Source organism: Sturnira hondurensis, unplaced genomic scaffold (genome assembly GCF_014824575.4).
Source record: "Sturnira hondurensis isolate 20B ecotype Veracruz unplaced genomic scaffold, ASM1482457v3 Scaffold0003801, whole genome shotgun sequence".
Taxonomy (NCBI): Eukaryota; Metazoa; Chordata; class Mammalia; order Chiroptera; family Phyllostomidae; genus Sturnira; species Sturnira hondurensis.
Genome location: NW_028076432.1, coordinates 7,105,734 through 7,127,401, shown reverse-complemented (window position 1 = coordinate 7,127,401; position 21,668 = coordinate 7,105,734). Strand labels below are relative to the sequence as shown.

The 21,668-nt window shown below is 46.6% G+C and overlaps 1 protein-coding gene across 6 annotated transcripts; it reads right to left on the bottom strand.

Annotated features, from left to right (window-relative positions):
• Window positions 1-1,023: 1,023 nt before the first annotated feature.
• PRSS23 (serine protease 23) lies at window positions 1,024-20,018 on the bottom strand. 6 transcript variants are annotated; one of them, XM_037042914.1, is made up of 3 exons: window positions 11,368-11,518; window positions 10,039-10,098; window positions 1,024-4,544 (listed from the first exon to the last, which is right to left on the bottom strand). In XM_037042914.1, exon 3 carries the CDS (start codon window positions 4,529-4,531, stop codon window positions 3,398-3,400), a length of 1,134 nt encoding a protein of 377 aa, XP_036898809.1. In that variant the 5' UTR covers window positions 4,532-4,544; window positions 10,039-10,098; window positions 11,368-11,518; the 3' UTR covers window positions 1,024-3,397. The 6 variants fall into 6 exon arrangements, with proteins under 6 accessions (XP_036898809.1, XP_036898810.1, XP_036898811.1 ...); XM_037042915.1 differs by lacking the exons at window positions 10,039-10,098; window positions 11,368-11,518 and adding an exon at window positions 19,951-20,018; XM_037042916.1 differs by lacking the exons at window positions 10,039-10,098; window positions 11,368-11,518 and adding an exon at window positions 15,671-15,690.
• Between the last annotated feature and the right edge of the window lie 1,650 nt (window positions 20,019-21,668).

Sequence of the window (21,668 nt, the reverse complement as noted above, 5' to 3'; positions counted from 1 at the left end):
CGATGAAGGGGACCAGACTCGCTGGATTTCCCAGGGCACACCTGGTGCACACCTGCTGTCCTAGCTCTCTGCTAACAGAATTCCCTTCCGGTCGGTCTCAAAAGAATCCCATTCTGGATAATACATTAAATGGCCCCTCTACCAAGTATCCATAGAACTCAGTTGAAAGAGGCAACTTCGAGGCAGGCTGGAGCTGGTTCATGATGAGGCCTAAGAAAAGGGCAGACCCAAACAGTAAAACTCAGACACAGCAAGAAGGGAAGTGCAGGGACTGTGCGCTGGGCTCTCTGGGCCGGAGCTGCAACTGCCTCAGAGAGGAAGTGCTGAGGACTGCCGCTGGAACTCCTGTGGACACCCTGGGTGGCTGTCATTTACCCTTCAGTTAGCACGTGATCGGCAGACTAGACAGGCATTGTTCTAGCGCAGGCTTGTCATCCTCCAGAGCTCTGAACCGAAGATGCCTGGAGGTGATAGAGAGAACCCACCACCTTACACACGGACCCAGCGGCCACTGGGGCGTGGCCTGCCACAGGGCAGGTGAGTCACACACAGAGAAAGGCTTGGCCTCCGGGTCTCCACTTCCTCTCCAGGTTTTCAAAAATCCATCCTGGTCCAAACAAAGGAATGAAAGAATATATGTACAACTCTGTCATTGACAGGCTCATATTTCTTTACCTCTTTAACTCCCTTTTGCCCATTTTAGGGGGCAACTAGCTCCTTTACAGCATTCAAAATTCCAAATAAAGTCTATGGGAAAAGAGTGTCCCACATTCTGCCACAACCTTCCGGTGTGACCCAGCAACCAGTGATTTTTAAGTTTCTTCTCTGCCGTTTTCTCTGAGCATTTTCACACCTGCGCCAGGGTTCCGGTTAAACCCCAAAGGCACCGACACCTCACAGTGCGGGGGGGGGCTCATCAGACCTCATGCACCATCGCCTGGACCCAAAGGCTGCTACAGTGATCCCCAACTGTATTTCTTAGGACACTACATTGCTCGTAAGCATTGCTGGAGAAAACAAGAGTTCAGTGATCAGAAATGTTTATTGAAATGCAGATTTTAAAATAGTAACATGTCTCTTTAGTACACGACTTCTTGGAGTGGTTAACGTGCAAACAAGCATGTGACTCCCTGACAGAGAGGGACTAGTGAAAGGCACCTGCCTCCTCCTTGACAATGGCGCCCTTTTCATTTCTGGTAGAAAATCTGGAGGGATGAGTGCTTAAGGCACATACTTTGGGAAACGTCCTACTCGTCTTACTGGGAATATATCCTTACAATGCAGAACCAACACATGTAAGGCACTAATTATATTAAAAATAGCATGAGCCCTTTCTCCTTTTTATTCCAACTTCCACGATAGTTTAACACCACGCTTCCTTTTACTCCCACTGAAAAGACGGACCTGTTGAATGACTTTACAGTCCTATGAGTCACGCTGTACAGAGCGTGTGGTTACAATTCTTTGGTAAAGTACATCTAAACATTGACATTATTTTGACTTTGTGTCATTACCTACCCATGGTGAGGGAAGTCTAAACTTTGCGAAAATGAAAATACATCACGGTGTATTTATTTTTTTAAAAAATCACTTCTTTTCCACGTGTTCAGTGGACATCTTTTGCCGCAAGCAAAAGCAAAAGCAAAAGCAAACGCAAACAGAACCCTCGAACACCAGATGTGGAGCTGGAGACTGCTCTTCTTCCTCAGGCTGGACTCTTGCCCTATTCCAAAGCAACTGCACTGGACCTCAGAAGATTCTGGCGGCCCTGTGTCTCGCTGCTTTGCACAGGATTTCTTACGAGATTTGAAGAAAGCACTGTGGTTATACTCTTGAGCACCTTATCAGGATTATCCTTCTAGAAAGCTCAAGAGACACACAAGCCAAGAGCCCCCTGGAGGAGGTGTGGGCATCAGCGCCGCAAGTAAAAGTCCTCACAGGCCGGCTGAAACTCCCCGGGGTGCAGAGACAGCAAACCTCTGCCTTGTAACCCATTTGTAATACAGTTGAGAAAGAAGCGTTCAGGCTGAGAGGCGAAAAGTGAAAATATACGTCAGACTCTTTTCTTCATACACAATGATTGCCATGTTGAGAAACGTTCGTAAAGGCATTTATTGGGGTGGTGATTCCGATTCCTTCGCATTCTCCCGCTTGTCCCTGTTCCTACCGTACTTGACTACATGTGCCTGTAGCTTAGAGTAGTCCAGGAACACAGGCCCCTTTACACTAGTAAAAAAAAAGTCATTTTTTTCTTAAAGCACCCTCCAAATAGTTTTACTCTAAAATAAGTAAAGCACACGAGAAAAGTCTCCCAACTGTACAAGCGTGCAGCTCCCCAAAGTGCACCAAAGGCCACGCGGAACGACTTTGATGGGACTGCGTGACTGTGCCAGGCTCCGAACAAGCGGTTCTTCTGTCGTGACATCTGCCAAGCAATGCGCCCATTGTTCTCTGGAATTTAATTCATTTTCAATTACTCGGTCCAAATGATAAAACAGGAGATGTGCTACCCTCCGGGGGTAAAATGCAGTGATTGTTTTTAGTGTGACCGCGTTGTTAGCTGGGAAGCACCACAGCCTGTTCTAATTAGGCCCTGATTACTGTCTCCTGGAAAACAGCTAGTTCAAGAAATGTGAGTGAGATCCCGCGAAATGGAAGGGCTGGCAGAAACAATCTCGCTGACGCCGGTATGACGGCGAAGCTGGCAGAACCATACCCAAAGTCTTCCCCAGAAGTACAGCAACAGTCTTTGGAAGGGAAACTATTTCAAAACTAAAAACAGCTTGGGGACTGACTGACTGGCTGTAAAATAGAGTTTAATATGTGTACCAAAATAGTCAACAAATTATTTTGCTGATCAAGGACTACTGTGCAAATGCCTCAGATCTGAAACGTTGTAACTGCCTGTCTCTGAAGTATTGTAAAAGTCCCAAACAGTCGTATGTGCTGGGGAACACCGCAACCTGAAAACATTAGTGAGTAGGCCTTAAAAAAAAATAAGAGGACTCTCAGGGGAAAATACACACATGAGAATTTGTACCTCCTGTATGCCGCATATTTAATATAAACCTTTGAAACAAGTTCAGATGAAATAAAAATCATAGTTCTCAAAAAGTAAAAGATTAATTCAATGGCTAACGAGCCCCTGTTGCCCCAAACATCAGTATGCTTTTTCTTTCTATGCAAAAGGATGCCTTCGGACCGCTTAACTGATATGATACATAAACCCATTTTCAAATAATAAAGCCAGTCATCTTGAAATTTTAAAAAATTAGGTAAAAGATACTATGACACATCACACACACACACACACACACACACACCCCAATGACACAATTTGGCCTCTGCTAAAATCAGGACATAAAGACCTTTAAGTGCAGCAGGAAAGGCTACTGTGTCACCCCTCCCTACAATCCATGTAGTTTCCTTTAATCCAATAGCAAATCTGGGCATATTTGAGAGGAGTGATTCTGACCGCGACGTTGAAATCCTGTGGAGAGCCGTTTACGTCCACCCACTGGTGCCCTGAGAAGATGCCGATAATTTTTCGCTCCCACTTCTGCTGCTGTCTCTTCCACATCCTCACGTAGACCCCTGACCCGCTGGCCCCGGGCTGGGCGTCACACTGCTGGTAGAGCAGGTCGTAGGTCTCATCTTTGACGTCACAGAAACGGTACACCAAATTGCCGGGTCGGTCATTGTCGTAGCCAGAGAAGTGGATTCTGCCCCCTGGCAGCTGCTTGGCGGGAGGGCTCACCCCAATCTTCATGAACTTTCTCTTGTGAAGTTTTTTGAGCTCCAGGAGGGCATAGTCATAATCCATGCCAATGTCGTTGGCATTGCCCTTGATCCAACCTTTGGGCACGTGGGTGCGTTTCACTCGGATCCACTGAAATTTCATCTTCTCAGGCACCGCGGAGCTGGAGTTGCTGGCCCCTCGACCGCCGTCTTTATACTTGGGCTTCAGGAAGCCCACTCGGAGTTTCTGGGTTCCTTTCACATAGGTTTTCCCATCGTGTATGCAGTGGGCAGCCGTGAGGACATGCTTTTCGGACACCAGGGTGCCAGTGCAGCCTGTCGATAACTTCACTGACGTCGAGAAGGGGTAGTTGAGCAGGAAGTCCTTCCCAAAAATGCTGAACCTGCTGTCGTAGCCATAAATCTGCCGCTTCCTCCGAGACTTGCCCGATGACTCAGCCCCACCGCCACTGATGACATAAATGCCCACCTGAGTCTCTGTGCGGCTGCCATTGGCATAGAGTGTTTCATAAGACAGGTACTGCTTGACCTCTTCGTAAGTGGGCAGTGGAGTTCCCTTATGACACTGGGGTCCACACGGGGAGGACACTTCCAATTTGGCTTTGGCCCCAAAGTCTGGCTTAGGTAAGTAGAGGGTGGACTGGGGCAAGACGACGGGGAGGCGGTAGGCAGGCCAGGTGGGTTTCCAGTGGGCACCGGAGGGGCTCGCCTGCCCGACAACACTGAGGAAGAGGAGGAAGAGGAGGAAGAGGAGCCCTGGGATCCCCGCCATGCTGAGCACCACTCTGTGGGAACAAAGACAAGAAGGTCAGGGTGGGCAAGGGGCTGGACGCTGGCCTCAGCACTCTTTTTTACCACAGAAGCAGTCAGCAGCATGCCTGTCATTGTTTCTAAGTCTGCGAACCCTCCTCGGGAATCAGGGTGTGGAGAGGAATCCCCAGATAATGGTCTCACTTACAGGGCAAGGGCTTGACCTTGGAGCATTCCCGTGGCTAGGTGCCCAAGACAAAATCTGGTGTTCATTCCTTTCTATGTTTAAGATGCTCCAAATGACGGCCCACAGCAGGGCAGCGTGCATGGGGCATTAATTCCCAAATGAACTGTGGGACCATCCCCAATTTCCCTGTAATTTTGAGCCTCTTTTTTTTTTTTTTGGTGCTTCATACTAAACCTTCATCTTTTCCTACCTCTCTCATCCCCCTGACTTCCTTTCCTTTTTCCCTCTCATTCTCATTATAGCACGAACTTGGAGCATCTACAGAGCAACTTGCTCACATAGAGGACAGATTTAAATTCCTTAGCTTACTGAGTGACAAGGCACCATGAAGGGATAGTTCCACAGTGTCACACGTACTGGGACTCCCATTGTCTATAAATAGTGGGTGCATTCAGAAGAGGCTAAGGCTTTTTTTTGTTTGTTTGTTTTCAATTTAGAACACCCTTAACGATCAGAAATTTAGTGCCAGAGTAGTCTAGCCTCTGTCAAAACATTTCTTCTTCCTTTGGGTTCTGTCTTACACAACCAGGACCTTTGTCAAGGGTCAGTCCCATTATGACTGTTACTGTTGGTGACCTATTCAGGTCTCTGCATCTGTGGTCCCAGCTAGTCTAAATGCCTTGAATTCGGACCTAGGCTAGCACTCGACACAGATTTGTTGAATGAATGACTGTATTAGTGGAAGAATGAGTGAGGGATTACGGCGGCTCAGAAAGTACTTTTGCTGAATGATGCACACAGAGGTGAATGAGGATGACGTGGTAGCTCAGAGAAAGGTGTGAAGTCGGCTGGAAGAAGAGGGAGGCGTTGCAGAGACGGGTGTTGCAGCTGAACAGAAGTTGGATAACAAAAGACAGAGTGAAGGGGACTCCGAGAGGAAACAAGCCTGTGAGCCCAGGGAGACCTGCCACAGCACGAGTCATCTCCGGAATCATGCTCAGCTCAGCCGGGGTGGAACAGAGGAAGAGGTAGAGGCAACAGGCAGGAGTTGGGCTATGAAGGGCTATGGGTACGAAGTGAAGGAGTCTGGATTTTATCCCGAAAGGTATATTTAAAGAGAGATCCATTCCCCTAGAAGAAAACAACAAAAAAGAAGTAGTAGAAGTAGAAAGTAAAAGTGGTGGCAGTAAAAGTAGAAAAAGAAATGGGAAGTAGTACTTTCACGAATGTTCAAGCATCGGTCGGCTCTGACCAGCTCTGAACCTTCTGCTCGAGAGAAACTGTCTCCGCAGGGCAATTCATTCATAACCAAAAATTCCAAAAGGAGGGCAAGGAGGGGTTAGGTCTCAGGAGGCCAGTGGAGGCTAGCAGGAGTCAGGAAAAAACGTTTCGTTATTCTCACCCTCTCCCTCTTCGCCAGGACAGACCCGCTGGCCACTCTGGGTGCCTTCTGTTTTCTTGTACAGAACACTGAAGACTCCCACTGAGCTGATCTAGTCCAGCTGAGCACGCCAATCTATACCCCGATATCCACCCGCTGTATTTCTCAAACCTGTGGGTGCCTCACCCACCTCTTGGATCCTTTTGCTTGTCTCTTTCTCTTTGACTCTACTTCCATCAGGGAGATCAGGGATAGGAAAGGAAAGGAACGAGGTCCTGGAAAAGGACCTCGTACAGCCGAGTTTTACTTCAGCTCATCTTAAGACAGAAAACACAGAATTCAGACAGAGATGCAAGCTGCCAGGTATTCCTGCTTTCAAAATACTGTATGACTCTTAGGAGAAAGAGAGGAAATGAGATGAAACAATATTATACTATGTATTATCATAAGCTGTAGATAGCATTTTCCATGTGGACGACGAACATGACAGTTAAAATATGCTCAAATTAATTTTCCAGATCACGCATTTTAAAATCCCAAACCTGAAATTTATATGTTAACTGGATTCAGGGAATATAGAGCGTGAATTATCTACTATGGCAGACTCGCTTCAGTGGCATCTGTCTTCAGCTTCATCCATTTGTCCAAACACTGAAATAGTCCATGGGCAAGGGTGTCAGGGAAGAGAATGGCAGGAAATTAGAGACTAGGATCTACCTGGGAGACTTGTGTTCATGAATTAACCCTCTCTCAGGCAAAAATTAACTCTAATTCCATTTTTCCAAGTGCTTTGTCTGTTTAAAAAAACGCTTCCCAAGGCCTAAAAGCATGCCTCATCTCACTTCAGTTGTTCATCTCTTAATGTCTATCTCTCAGAAAGAAACGATGTTCCTAGAAACCAGCCCATGAGAGTTAGTGGGCGTGGAGAAATGAGAACAAGTCTCTCCCCGGGGTGTGAGCGGCGCTGGGCGATCAGCGAGGCTCGCTGGCTAGGCACACCTTCGCTCCAGCCTCGCAATGCAGGGTGTCAGATGTGTTCTTCAGCAGAACGAGGGAGGACTGTGTCAGGCACCCCTGGGCCCCTTACACACCACACAGTCTGCTAGAGCTGCTGCAGAGCCCACCACAGAACATTGCTGTTCTAGATAGAATATTACCTAATGGGTAGTAGATGATGTTACCAACTCAGAGTCTTACAACTTAACTTCTGGTTGTTTAGCCAGTTAAGGTGTCAGCCATCTATTAAAAAAAGAACTGTGAAACCAGAGGGCAAGGTGAAGTTCTAATCCCTTAAGAATAAGCTTTTGAAATACCTCCCAAAACAGTGATTCTCCTTCTATTATTGCTTAAATCTATTCATTAACTTGTGGGGTACAATCTTGTTCTAACAACATTTTCTTTTTTAAAAGAGTTTTTAAAATTTATTTATCTTTTAGAGGGGAAAGGAAGGAGAGAAGGAGAGAAATGTCAATGTATGGTTGCCTCTTGTGGGTCCCCCGCTAAGAACTGGCCTGCAACCCAAGCATGTACCCTGACTGGGAATCAAACCGAGATCCCTTGGTTCCCAGGCCCGTGCTCAATCCACTGAGCTATACCAGCCAGGGCCCAACATTTTCTATCTTGATTCAAGTTTATCTATAACTCTGAAAGCTGCAAAACTGGATTTTAGAAACACTTTAGTTCACATTTAGAAATTAATGCAGGTCAAATTATTCCAAACTGTTTCATTTTTTAAAAATACCTGACCAGAAACTGGGAAATAAAGTTGTGTGTTCTCAGGTCCCCAGATGGGTTTAAACTGACACTATATTAAAGTTACAGCTTCTTAAATTGCTCACTCCTTTACCAATTGTGTGTTTAGGGCGGTTTAAAAACTGCTATGAGTACCAGGCATTCTCTTTAGTCTTTTCTGCTGTGGTCTTTTCAGGTCCAGGATTCTCTAATTTTACAATTTTCTAGGGTCACAAAAATCCAGGTCAAGCACTGTGCTGTTTTCTGACAACTGTCCTTTACTGCTTAAGGCAGGAGCTTTTACTAATGAAATTATGGAGGGTGGCAGCATTGGAGAAAAGAAAAAGGAAATTTTATCATGTTTATCTCTTTCTTATCTGGGGGACAAGATTTCCATGATCAGTCGTTAAAGGGAACAGAGGCCTCCAGCAGAGGGCAGCTTTCAGGAGTGGAGGGGAGGATGCTGGGTGTGAACGCTTGCAGGAAAGCCCGAGAGGGAAATGACCCCACTGCTTGCTCCCCTCGGGCCTAGCTCCCCCGAGGCGCTTACACCTCTCCCTGACCCCTTCCCTCAGCGATAACACACCGAGGGTAACTGAGACGCTTTAAAATTAGCCAGGTGGCTTTGCATCAATTTCTCGGCTCACCTGATTATAGAATGAATTCCCCAGGAGACAAATAATTATTGTTTCCATTTTTATAAACTGCAGGTAAGCCTGTGCCATGCCCATTGAAGTATTTAAGTATAAATACTCCAGAATGTAATAAACACATTCATAAGCTCACAACTGGGAAGGTAACTAAATGGAGTATATAATTTTAAATTCTCTCTCTTTACAAATGAATCACATTATCCCTAATAGAACTGTCTGGAAAACTCACACCTTAAGAAAAGGAAAGAAGATTTCCAAGCCTTATCTCATTATATCTAAATCTGGATGAAGAAAATTCAGGTCTATAACATTTACTTTTTAGGAATAAGCCTTTACAGGGTACGAATTCCTCACATACATATTTATCTTTTAAAGTTCTCAACTGAGTATTTTCATGCATTATTTCACCTAAAAGCAAAGCAGAATGGAGAACTAAGGTAGGCAAATATTTTTTCACCATGCTTAGTAATATGGAAACTGTATTCCTTTTGCATCTCTGTGTATCTGACTCACAAGAGGATTATACCTTCCACACTCCATCACTCCGTGTGAACCACTGTGCCACTGTCCACTGTCTAGAACGATGGACACCTTATGAGGACGCTGCCACTTCACATGCCCACTACTAACCTCACGGGGGAGGAACAATGCACATTATCCCATGCGCAAACAACACTCGGTCTGCCTGCAGACTGGGCACCGAGACCGCCCTCTTCTAGTTCTGCACCCTGGTCTTCAAAACTGCAACAACACAGGTTTCCTCTAGAGGGCAAGTGTTTGGGAGAATGAAAAACTCCCATAGCAAGTAAGTGCTGGGAGGGAACATCTTATTCATAGGACAATGTATAAACTATTGCACAACCTATGAACTTCTGTGACCACTATAAACAGTGATAACAGAAAGAAACAGTGGGAAAGTTTGTGAAGATAAAAGTTTTGAACACCAGTTGGAAGAATGACAAAGGGTTTTCCATGGAATCTGCGGCCAGGGATAGTGAACAGTCAAACCATGCTAATTCCTAAAGCAAATACCTAAAAATGGACAAAGCTCTGTAGCCAGGCTTGCTCTCATTTTCTGAAGTTACGGAATCTGTTAAAGGAACACAGACCTGATCACATAACGGTTTAAGAATTATAAACTTGTGCAAGAAAGAAATGCAGGGCATTTCCAAGTCCAGCCTCCCTACACATAATCTTGTGGTCCAACGAAGCTTAAGTTCTTCTCTATCAGATTTTAGGCAAAATGAACTATCCCAGTGACCTGGAACAAACCTGGCAGAAGAACAAGAACGGAGTGCATAAAACTGTCAATGGTGAATCCATGAGAAACAAATTCCCCAGAGTCAGTGGGAGTTACGCATGAATAATGCCTGGTGAATTGAATCCTGGGGGATGTATGAGAGGCAATGTGCAGGAGAACCTGAGACTCTTAAACGCTGCAGAGCGGGGCCAACTGTGCTCTCAGGTCCACTAATGGGCACTTTGGCATTTATGCTACAGACAGAAAAATGCACCCACCATTCACCATCTACCTGAATAAGCTGCCAGTATTACAAAATGAGGTCCATATTAGTTACCTTGGAAAAATGCTTCCTTTCCAGTTCAGGCCCAAGACAGCATGACAGATTATCTCTTCACTTTATGTACGTGGGACAAAAGCAAATGAAACAATTTACTCAAATGCAGATAGTGTGCATATGATCACAAACACTTTCATGAGTAAATATAATGGCTTTTGGTGGCATTTCCTAAGTTTCTTCTCCCCAACTCAACCTCCAATCCACTCCTAAGAGGCTTCTTGAGAGACACAGAGATAAGGTCTATTTTGAATGCTCTTATGCACAAATAAGATCCTGAAACAAATGCATTAAATATCCTGATATTAATTTGCCATTCAGCTTTTGGCCACAGCTAACTTCAAACCATAAATTTCACTCTTTCCTACACCACCACGCAAAAAATGATCGTCACATTGGCCTATCTGATCCTAAAAAGTGCTTGGGACCCCTCAAGTTCAATTTCAGGAGCTGGGAGAAGTCAGCCCCATGCCAACACTAACTGGGAGCTTTCCACCCACTAGGGGCTGTTTTTGAAGTCTCTTGGGTGTCGCCCAAAGGGCAGAAAAAAACAAACTGGATTTTTATCAGCTGTTTTCTCCTCATGCAAACCAGATTTGCAGCCTGAAGGGCAGTGGCAATTTTCCTTCACCTAAACAATTCTTCTTTTTCCTCTTTTGAAACACTTTTAAATTTTTTTCAAGCTTTTACTTGTAAGTTAACTCATGATAAGTGTCCACGGGCTGAAGAAGTATTTGTTTTCAACAACCGTTGTTCACAGACACTAGTTTCTTAGGGAAGCACACGGTCATCAACTTAAGACTCCACAGAAAAGATCCTATTTCCCAAACTGGGTTTCCTGCACTTTTTTTTTTTTTTTTGCTTGCTAAGGTGTATTCACAATCACGTGCCCAGGATTAAAAATTAATGTTCAGGTCCTGTTGTTGGCACACATATGCGCAAAACTCAAGGAAAATAAGTGGTGGTGATGGCGGTGCGTGCGTGCTCGCAGGAGGTGCGGGTGTTGCCACCGTCCAGCCTGAGGAGAGCCTGCGCAGAGCCAGCTTTCTCCACTCCCACCCGGCATCCAAGATAGTTTTCAGGAGCTTCTCTCCGCACCCGCTCCACGGGTGACAGTGCGTGAATCCAAGTGCCCAGCAACGCCTGACTCTCCACACAGCTCCTTCAGGCCGCAGGTCCCAGCTATCGAGCCCCGAGGGAGGCCCGGGCCACGTCTCGGGTACCCCACGCAGGCACCCCACCCCGTGCGCACCCGCCCTTTGTCCCGCTCCTCCCCTCGTCGCGCTGCTCCGTGTCCGGGAGTGCGCCTGGGGCCGCACCCGCACTCACCCGCGCCTGGCTGCCCGCCGGGGCAGGGGTTCCTCGCGCCACTCAGACAGGTGTGGGCGCCGGGAGGGCGCGCTCAGCTCCCATGCCTGCCCCGCGGCGCGACCGAGTGCTAGCGGGCAGGCGGGCCGTGCGGGCAGCAGGCGGGTCCGGCCCCCACCCCCCGCGCCTCGCGAGGCCCGCCCGACCCGCCTCCGCCCTCGGAGAAGCCGCGCGTCCGCCACCCGCCCCCGGGCCGCACCCCCGCCCCCAGCAGCCGGACGCGGCCCGGAGCGAGGCGGCGCGGCCCAGCGCAGGTGGGTCCCTGCCTCGCAGCAGCGCTCGCCGGTCTCGGCCTCCCGGCGCCAGTCAGCGCCGGTTCTCGCAGAGGGCCCGCTCTGCCAAGGACCCAAGCGCCTTCACCCTTCCAACACCGCGCCCGCCGCGGGCGGAGTCCGCTTTCTGCTCACAAAGACTGATAATCGCTGCCTGCTCGCAGAGACAGATACCGCTCCCCCTTCCCCCAGTCGACCGATCTGGGGACGTGGGCCACACCTGGTGCACAAGGAGGCCCCTCTGCCTGGCGAAAACCCTTTGCGCTCCCCACCCCACAAACCCTTGGAGAGACGACCGAGTTCTTTTCCGATTCACCCAGGTGCCTCCAAGGAACGGAATCCCGAATTCTGGCGTCACGACCACCAAAGCTTTGCCTCCCCTCCTGCATTGCATGGGGGCTGGAGCAGGACAGGGGCATGGCAGCTCCGGGTGTCGGCTCCCGAGCCCACGGGCTTCGGCTCTCTGTCGTGGCACCAGCTGGTGGAGCCACCTCCTCGCCCAGTGGGCTTGCTTCTCAAAGCCACTCCATGGGGTCCACAATTCGGGGTCTTCCCTCCAACCAGGCGGGTGACTGTGCCATTTAAGAACGTAGTGGTAGAGCTTTCCTATTGTCTCCTAAATACATCAGTATTGTATTTAAATGACCATTTACTGAGCACTTTGAGCACCTTCGGAGAATCAGCTTTACACTTAACGCGGTTGTGATGGAGGAGGCGCAGATTACCGCTCTGTTAAGGATAAGGAGCCCAGGGGCCTACAGAGGTTTAACGACTTACCTCAGATCACTGCGTTCACATTTTTTCTATCAAGTCTTTTAGTCTTTCTCCCATCAAAGCCTGGTCTCGAAAAGGGAGGGTCTCACATACCATTTCACACCAAAGTGTTAACGGCATATCTAGTATGTTTGTGTATGTAATCTGTTTGAAACAGCAAAGCCTCAAATACATGTTATTATGGAGTGTTTCTGAAATGTGAGGGAAACTGACATTCTGCACTATTTTAAGGGCAAATTTTTTTATGCCGCCTCAGTATTGGCTTAAATTATTTTCTTTTAAAATGTTGCAATTAGACATATTATAAAACCAGCCATAACCTGATGGCATCGCTTTTAAACAACTCTGGAATAAAACCAAAACAAATGTATAAATTAAGTATAAAAATCTCCTCCCAAGCCCAGGCTGGTGTACCTCTGTGGATTGAGCGCAGGCCTGCAAACTAAAGAGGATCATGGTTCAATCCTCTTTAGGAGGATCCGTCAGGGCACATGCCTGGGTTGCAGGTCAGTCCCTGGCAGGGGACGCACAAGAGGCACCCATACATTGATATTTCTCTCCTTCTTTCCTTCCCTTCTCCTCTAAAGATAAATAAATAAAATCTTTAAAAAACAAGAATTATAAAATGTAAAATGCAAATTGGTAGTGTTTACTCAGCTACCAGCATGACAGTACAGATTGTGTAGGGCGGGTACCTTTGAGTTCTGTGCGAGTCTACCGCGGTCACGGTGTGTGAGGTGTCCTGAACTGACCCAATTCTCTCACCTCTTTCCTGTTGCAGCTGTCACACCTCCTTTCCTTACACTCTGCGCCATTGTAATAGCAGCCTTAGAGTCTAATACATCATTCAGAGACGAGCTTTGCACTGGTTCCTTTGTTGTTACCGTAAGAACCGAAGTGGTAACCACTGGTGGCACTGCATAGCACTCACAGGCATTGAAGTCCAAAGCAGCACTTGGTACCAGCCATTTATCCCATTGGTCCAAACTGTGTTCGCATTCTTTTTTAAATCATAAATAGGAAAAAAGAATGAATCTTTAAAGGTCTGTAGTTCTTAACTGGAGACACATTGTTGAAAGTCAAATTACTTAATAGGGAAGCTGAGGGTGGAGTTGGAAGGAGGAGGAGAAGGGAGAGACTTCCAAACTACGCTCGAGTTTTATTAGTTTTACTCCAATTCAACAAATGTCATTTAGCACATATTACACGTAAAAGTTTGTTCCAGGCTCCCAATGAAAGAGACACCCACAGGAAGACAGACCAGGACACGACTAAGAGGGTGCCAGGGCACTCAGCTCTGGGAGCTCTTGCCACTTAATGGCTGTGCAACTTTGGCTTACCTTTCTGGGCCTCAGTTTCCTCCTCTGTAAAACGCAGACTACCTCATAGGGCTGTTTGAAGAACTGAGTGAATGAATACACCTAAAATGGTAAACACACTGCCTGACGCACGGAAAGCCCTTAACGAGTGCTGGCTATTACTTTATCTGCCCTGCAGGGAGAATGTGCCTGAGCTCTGCTTTGGAGGCCCGCTTCTCAGCACACCTCAATACACTCTTACTCACTGTTCATTTGTCCCGGCAGTTTTAAAAATAACGTTGTATCCAATTCGGGGAGGTGGAATCACGGAGGATAAGATCGTTACTGCCATCATACAGAGTGGGAAACCAAGACACCGAAGGACCCAAGAGCACATCCTGCCCCTGCAGCCGTCCCCACAGCCTGTCTGGAGCCCAGTGCTCCCTTTCCAGACAGGGGCTCTAGCTACAGCTGATCAAAGGGAGCTGGGGGCTTGAACAAGTACCACAGCCTCTGTTGTTTCCTGGAGCTGTGGGTGGTAGGCGAGAGGATGCCACCTGGCTCTAAGGTTGTCACTGTGATTGCCCCAAGGACAATGCTGAGAACAGATGTACAGAGTCCTCTGACCTCCAACAGAAATGCCTTGTGTAAATGGCAGGTATCCTTGGACCAAGCCTAGATATTTGCTTTTCTTTTTGTATTTGCCCACTCCCCTCCCTAAGAAACAAACCAAACCAAGAAACCGACATTCTCACTGCTTATCAAGAATTCAGTTCAACGCCATAATCATAATTCTCAAATACTTTCCACGTGTATAGCCATTGAGTTGTTAAAAATCTGTGCAGGTCAAGGTCCACACATTCACCGAGTACCAGCTCTGTATAAAGTAACTAGGTGTACAGGGGCAAATCTCACCTTTAGGAATCTACGCTATGAATATAAACAAAGCAAAACCATAGATGGGAGAAAATGAGATAAAGGCTGATCGGGCCACAGCTAAAAAGCATGGAAGAGGGAATTAATAATTCCCACGCTGGTAGGGGCTGATGGCTTCCATCAGGTGGTACAAGTCAAGCTCAAAGTCAGAGGATGAAGGTCTGAGCAAAGCTTTAACACACATCCTCCTCCGTAGAAATGAGAACGTCAGTGGGTGCATGAAAGGGTAGAACTGGGATTGGACTGTAATATTGTAATTACAACTATGTTTATTGAATGCATGCTGTGTGCCATGTAGGGTACAATACACTTTATTACAAGTAATCTTCAAGGCAAACAGAAGACTAGGGACTATGATCATCCATTTTGCAGAAGAGAAGACTGAGGTGTAAAGTGGTTGAACAGGACACTCACTGCTGTACTATTGGGTCTTCTACTCAATCTCTTCCATTCGTTTACCAGGCTCCGTTCTGTGTTATGTTGCTTCCCAGACCCGCCTTTTTTGGGCTTACAGTAAGGAGGTTGAATCAGTTGCTGTTGTCACCGCAGCTCTAAACATTCTTTTGATCCTACGTTGCTTCTATTCCCTTGTACAATCGCTGGGTAATGGCCTGTTAAATGGCCTCAGAGCCTGAGGCAAGATGGGGCTGAAAGATAACTGGAAATGTGGGGAGGCCGGGAGGTGAGAGGCCCAGCGCCAACCCTGAGCTGCTAAACTCAGTTTTAGTGCTTATTTTCCATGAGGCCAAGATCCATATGCAGCCTCACAAATTTTTCTGTTTGAAAGTTATCAACCAGTGAGGATTATTTCTAAGGAGATAAAATCACGTATTTAAAGATCATTTCCATATGGTTTCTTATTTTCACAATTATACAGACCCAGTGGTTTATTAGTAAGTGAGGGGGTTTTCAGAGTCACATGGTGAGTGAAAACAGAAATAGGCCCAGTGACAACACTGAGGGCTGGGAGGAGGCAGTTCATACCTGTCTCTGTGACGCTAGGGAAGTCACCTCACTGGCCTGGCCTCGAGGCCACCTCTGCAAAAAAAGAGCCTGGAGGACCTATCACAGTCCTTCAGTTTATGGCCTTGTAAGACTTTCGGAGGATAATCCCCATACCTCTGGGCATCCCTACCATGGGGGCCCGGGGTAGCATGGAATGTGAATCCAGTTTAGAATTCATACTGACTTGGATTCAACTTAGAATTCATGCCATGACCGGGTGGCCATGGGCAAGTTTTGCAACTTTCTGCACCTCGCTTTTCTCATCTGTGAGTGGAGCTGAGGGCTGTTGGAAGGACCGTGTGAGTGAATCAGTACGAAGCACACAGCACAGGGCTCGGCACAAAGTAGGTTCCGAGGGGGCATCACCGCTTATTAGTATCACTACTACTACTGCTACTACTGTGAATGCTCCAGAAATGTTTGAACATTTGTTGAATGAATGAATGAATGAATGAATGAAATTGTTCTAGCATCAAGGCCAAAAAGTTAAGCTCGATTTTCTAAGAAAAACTTATCTCAGGATTCCTGTTCAACCCAAAATCTTCTTGTCATAGGTCTGGTCTGTGGGCAACAAAGAGTTTCTTAGTATTAAATTCAGGAAAAATTATGGATTCGAATGGGAGCCAGGGTTGCATTTTTGTCTTCTCATCTCCACCTGTGGTACCATCGGTTGTTCTTTTATTCCATAAGCATTTATTGGACCATTTATCTTGGCACATCTGTGTATTTATCAGTGTTTTAAGGGTAAAACGTAATTTTTCCTCATGATGATAGCTTTAAAATATTACACAGTAAAAAAATAAAACCATGACAAGCTCCCATAATTATTTTTTCAAAAGTTGGCCAAAAGAACCATGAGAAAAGCCTTTACAGCACTTCATTTTTAAAAAATGTGTTTGTATGACATTTAAGACTAAAAATTTGTTGTTCTTGTTAAGTATAGATTACTTCTTTTAAGTGTTTGGAAATCAAAGTAGTCAGTACACTTTGAATATAAATATGTGAGGGTATAATACATAAAAACAATATATAAAGTAATTGTACAGTTAAATTGTCACATATGGCGCCTTAAAAAAAAACTGCACAGCAAAGAAAGCTTTAATCCTACTTAAAACAATATAGCGTCTAAAATTATTAGAAAGAAAAACAGGTTTTGGCACTAGCGATTTCCTGTGCACCTTGGGCATCATTTCAAATGGAAAAACTAGAAACATTTTGAAATAACTGGGCAACATCAGAAAGTCTCCGAAGGCCCCCACTGGAGCTCTCTGAAGTACTCCAAGTTGCGTACTGGGTCTCGTGAACAAGAGCAGGAGGGAAAATAAAGATGTTTCTTTCTTCTTTTAACTTAGGGAGAAGCAGCAGAGCTGCTGCCTTAAAGTGGACTTGAATAACCTTTGATATGCTCTTTACATTTATATTATAAAATTTTCTACCACATCGTCATAACTTTAAGAGGCATCTTTGTAATATCCTTTTGTTTTTAATTTATGTCTATATTTATTCACAAATATTGGATTCTCTTTACTATGTGAAGTAAGCTTTCATGTAGTTATATGTGGCAGTCTGGGCATTTAAATTTAGCATCTATTGTGAGGATTCTCCGTTTTTCACTGGCAAACTCCACTCCCCCGTCAAGCTCTCTCTGAAGCCCTCCAGTGCGAGAAGTGTAAGTCCAGTCTCTGTTTTCAGAGAGTTGTGTTGAAGTCATACCTTACACTGTAGTTATATATTTAACCGTTCAACCTCAAGTTGTCCAGAGTTCTTTACAGTGGTCACCAACCTTCTGGGCACCAGAACTGGTTTTGTGGACGACAGTGTTTCCACGGACGCAGGCGATGGTTCCAGGTGATTCGAGTGGGTCACATCCAAGCTCACCTCTTTCTGTGGTCCAGTGCCTCAGGCCACCGTCCAGTCCAAGTAGAATCTCTGCCTTGCTCTTCTTTCTAATCCTTATGACTTCTAGTCTTTAGAGATTTTTAAATATTTATAGTTATTGTCTGATCTTATAATCTAGCAGAGAGCCTGACTCATTTAGCTTACACTATCAGATGTGAAGTAATTTGACTTGCCAGCCACTAGAGACAGGGCTCATTGTATATGAAATGGTACCACTGGGGCTCCGATATTTTCTAAGATATAAACCTCAGTGGCTGTCTCGTCCACTCACCACTGTTTCCGTATGGGTCGTGTCAGCATGACAGTTGATTTTCCCTGGGCCTGCTAACCGAGCCTCGCTGTGCACGCTACGGCTGCATGACGGCGTGCCAGGCACCATGTGTCCACGGCTTGTGACCTTCCCACAGGCTCTCTGCAGAGCAACTGGAACATTCTCTGAGTGACAGCTGCCACAGTGTGTTCTGAGTCACATTGCCAGGATTCCCCAAATTGCGGAGGCCTAAGGACTCTACGTGTTTCCCAAACTGTCTCCTCCCACACTCTCGAGGAGGCTAACAGACCATCCCTGAAAGAAGGGTAGTCAAATATGCATGTTAGCCCTTCAGATGCTCTGAGAAGTCCGAGTGGAGAAACCCGCTGAAGTTTGTTGATCTCAAAGATATCTGATCAATCTTATTTGACTGTGGACTCCTTTTTTTCCCCCCCAATGTGGTAGTAGCATTTCACAGAACAGCAGAGTTCTTTAGCGTGCAGTTTGAGAAACAGCATCCGTAAGCTTATTCCACATCTGGAACCGAACCACTTCTGTTCCCAAATGTGGTTTGTGCTCTTACTGCTTCAGTGCCTTTGCCCATATTTGAAACTCTTTCCTTCATACCCACTTGTCTCAATTCTACTTGTTTTTAAAAGGCCTAATAATGTCACATCCTCAGCAAAGTATTTTTGTTGGCCTTTTATTTCTCACAACACTTTGTACTGCTTTCTCATTTTTTCTCTTTTACTTACTTTATTATCAGTTTACTTTTCCTCTTCTACTACTGAATGTTACGGATTTGAATCTCTGATTTGCATCTCTTTTCCAACATGTATCAATCGGGGTCTTCACAGGTACACAATTGGCCCATGATGGGTTCAAATGAAGAGACTTTAACAAAGTGGCCACCAATGGAGGTGGGGGCAGACAGCCTTGAGGGCACAAACAAGGGCAGAGAGCACCTGCAACATCGGGAAGCCATCGCTGCTGTGAGGGCAGGAAGTAGAAGAGGAGAAGGAAAGGGGTGCAGAAGAGGCTGGTGGCCAAGAGCTGTGCAGTCCAGGCAGCGATGCAGCGACTGCGGGAAGTCCGGTGTCGAGGAGGGAGGGAGTGGGAGAGACACAGCCGGACCCTTTCTTCCACCCTCTGATCTCTGGAGCCTGCCAAAATCAGCTCAAAGGGAGCCTGGTTGGCTGTCTGCAAGGCTCAGCCTCCCGTGCACAGAGCAGGGCAATGAAGGGTGGAGAACTGCAGATGGACAACAGCTGGCCCACTGGGAAAGCCTCTGCTTCCTTTTTGCAACATAGAAAAGTGACAATACGCTCCTTACAGGGTTATAGCGAGGATACAATTAAGAAATGCATCAAAATATTAACATGTCCTATGGTGCCCGATTCTCTAATTGTTAGCTACCCAACATGACTGTTATTTTTATTTTTACTATAGCCACTCTATGGATAGCTACCAGTGTAAAAGCTGATTGAGGAGGGTCTCATGTGTTGGCTATTTCGTAGTCCTTACACATCCAGCACAAAACCCCGCTCATCACAGCAAGGCCCCAGATTTTGTAGGTGCATGGGAGCCCTTTTAGCCAGAGGTAACAGGGAAGCAGGGTTGGCTGTTTTGACTGGCACCTTCAGCCAATCCGACCTTGAAAACAGACAACAATGAGCTAAATCTGAGACCTATTTTTAGTTTTCAGCAGATTGTTTGGTCACTTCTTAGACATAGCTGGAAGCCTCTAGCTCTCCTTCACCTTGAAAGAAGTTTCAGTTACTCAGAAACAAGCCAGCTCCCCAGGACGAGCACCCACACAGCTGTCCCTGGAAGGGCGCTGATTTCTCAGACTGGAAAACAAAGCAAGGACGCTAGCCCCAGGGTGAAGCAGGAAGGTCTGTGTCTACAGGAGCAAAGTATGTCCTGCTCTTTCAGACCAGTCACCTGTTTTATTTCAGACACAGGCTCCCCTGGCTCCTGCTGCCCTGGGGACACAGATTAGGGAAACCACCAGAATCATCGGCCATGTTCTGTCCACTTCGAACCTGCACGATGGGCCAGTTGAGAGGACGCCCTTTCACAGGGGCTGTGGGGCTGAGGTGGGACTTACCCACATGAAGGCAGGTGGATGTCACTGCTGGCGGCCGCACAGGGGCCCTCCACCGCAGCTTGTGCCCTTAGAGGAGGGGCAAGTGTGGAGAGTGACAGCTCTGGGGAGCCTGTCACCCTGACAGAGCAACGAAGCTCACGCTGGGAGGAGATCCCAGTACTGACACCAGCAGCTGCAGGTGGGGACGTCCTTCAAGGAGGAGTGACATTTTATCCGGGTTTGTTAGTGAGAAGAACACTGCATCCCGTGGTGTCTGTAAGTAGTTGTTCACATTATTGCCTTGTCCTAGCAAATCAAGGCATAAGCCAACACTGTAAATAAGTGCCTCTGAAGTCAATGTCCACAAGCCTCACACCCTCCTGCGGGCCCGGCTTTGGCTGGGGCACGCAGACACTGCCTCTCTCTGCCCAAGGCTGGCCGAGGCCCTGCTGGGACAGGAGCGTGCAGCGGGAGTGCGGGCGTCTTCTCCAAGTGCGCAGTGGGTCCACCTCCCCAACAGATGGAGAACAGGTAACAGAGCAGTTTGGGAATTATGCTGTCAATGAAAATGAACTCCTCCTAGCAATGTGACAGCATTCCAAAAGGACAGGATTATTTTTTCTGTAATGTGGAAACAAGAAAGGCACTTGGCTGGAACCCAGGAAGATCCAGGAAGGCCTCACCCAGCCCTAAACCACTATGAACTCACAGTTGTATAAATAGCACATTGGTAAAGTGGGATTATCCCAGTTATCTGCTCTTTCAGGACAAGAGATGGCAATCTCTCTCTTTTCAACAGTGCAATAAGGTGGAACTTTTAAATCTTTATGACCCTTTCTGCAAAAAAAAAATTAAAAACAAATAAGTGACAAGTCCACCCTTTGAAGGGTTCATTGCTGACTTCAAGGCAAATTCCAGTCTTGGTAGGAGCCTCCACACTTCACCTTCAGTCGTAATTTTATTATCGGTGCTTTTCATCCCCTGCCCATGACCTCAAAGCTTCAAGAGAAAGTTCACTCAGAGGCTGGATGCTCTTGATCTAAGCTTGACAGGACTCCACCTTTGCATACATACCTGGCTGACTGGAGGAGAAAGGATGCGTGAGCCAATTACGTTGTTTTGGGTTAAGTTGTACTTTTAAAAGCATGTTTTCTTGTAGACATACTTGCAACATTGATATAGTTAAGAGTTCATTTTAATGACAGCTACTTATTATCTACCACGTACCAGACACCCCCCGCCACTTATGGCATCTAACCAAATAGCCCTGAGCGGTAATCCCTCTCCTTACTGATAACCCGAGGCTCCCAAACAGTTAAGTAACATTCCCGTTTGAAGTCTTAGAAAGGAAATTCACATCCAGGTCTCTCTCCCTGAAATCCGTAGATCGTAAAGTTGTCCATGTTTTTTCTGTGAGGGTAATTTCAGGTACAAGTAAAGCCTTACTCATGCTGGCGTAAACAATAATGAGAAAATTGATTAGCTGACATATTAAAAAGCTGGAGGATGGGGAGTCTCCAGGTGAGGGGCACCCAAGGCTCCTGCTCTGCTTCTCTTGGTTCTGCCCTTTTCTGCACTGGCGCCACCCTCAGGCTTGTGGCAACCGGGAGGGAGGAATAACAAACAAATAACAAGTGCAGTGACACCCAGGAGAAAGAGAAGGGGAGGCTTCTTTCCCTAAGTCTCTCACTTAGGAACAAGATTATCCCACTCCCCCAGATCCCTCTTCCTATCACAAG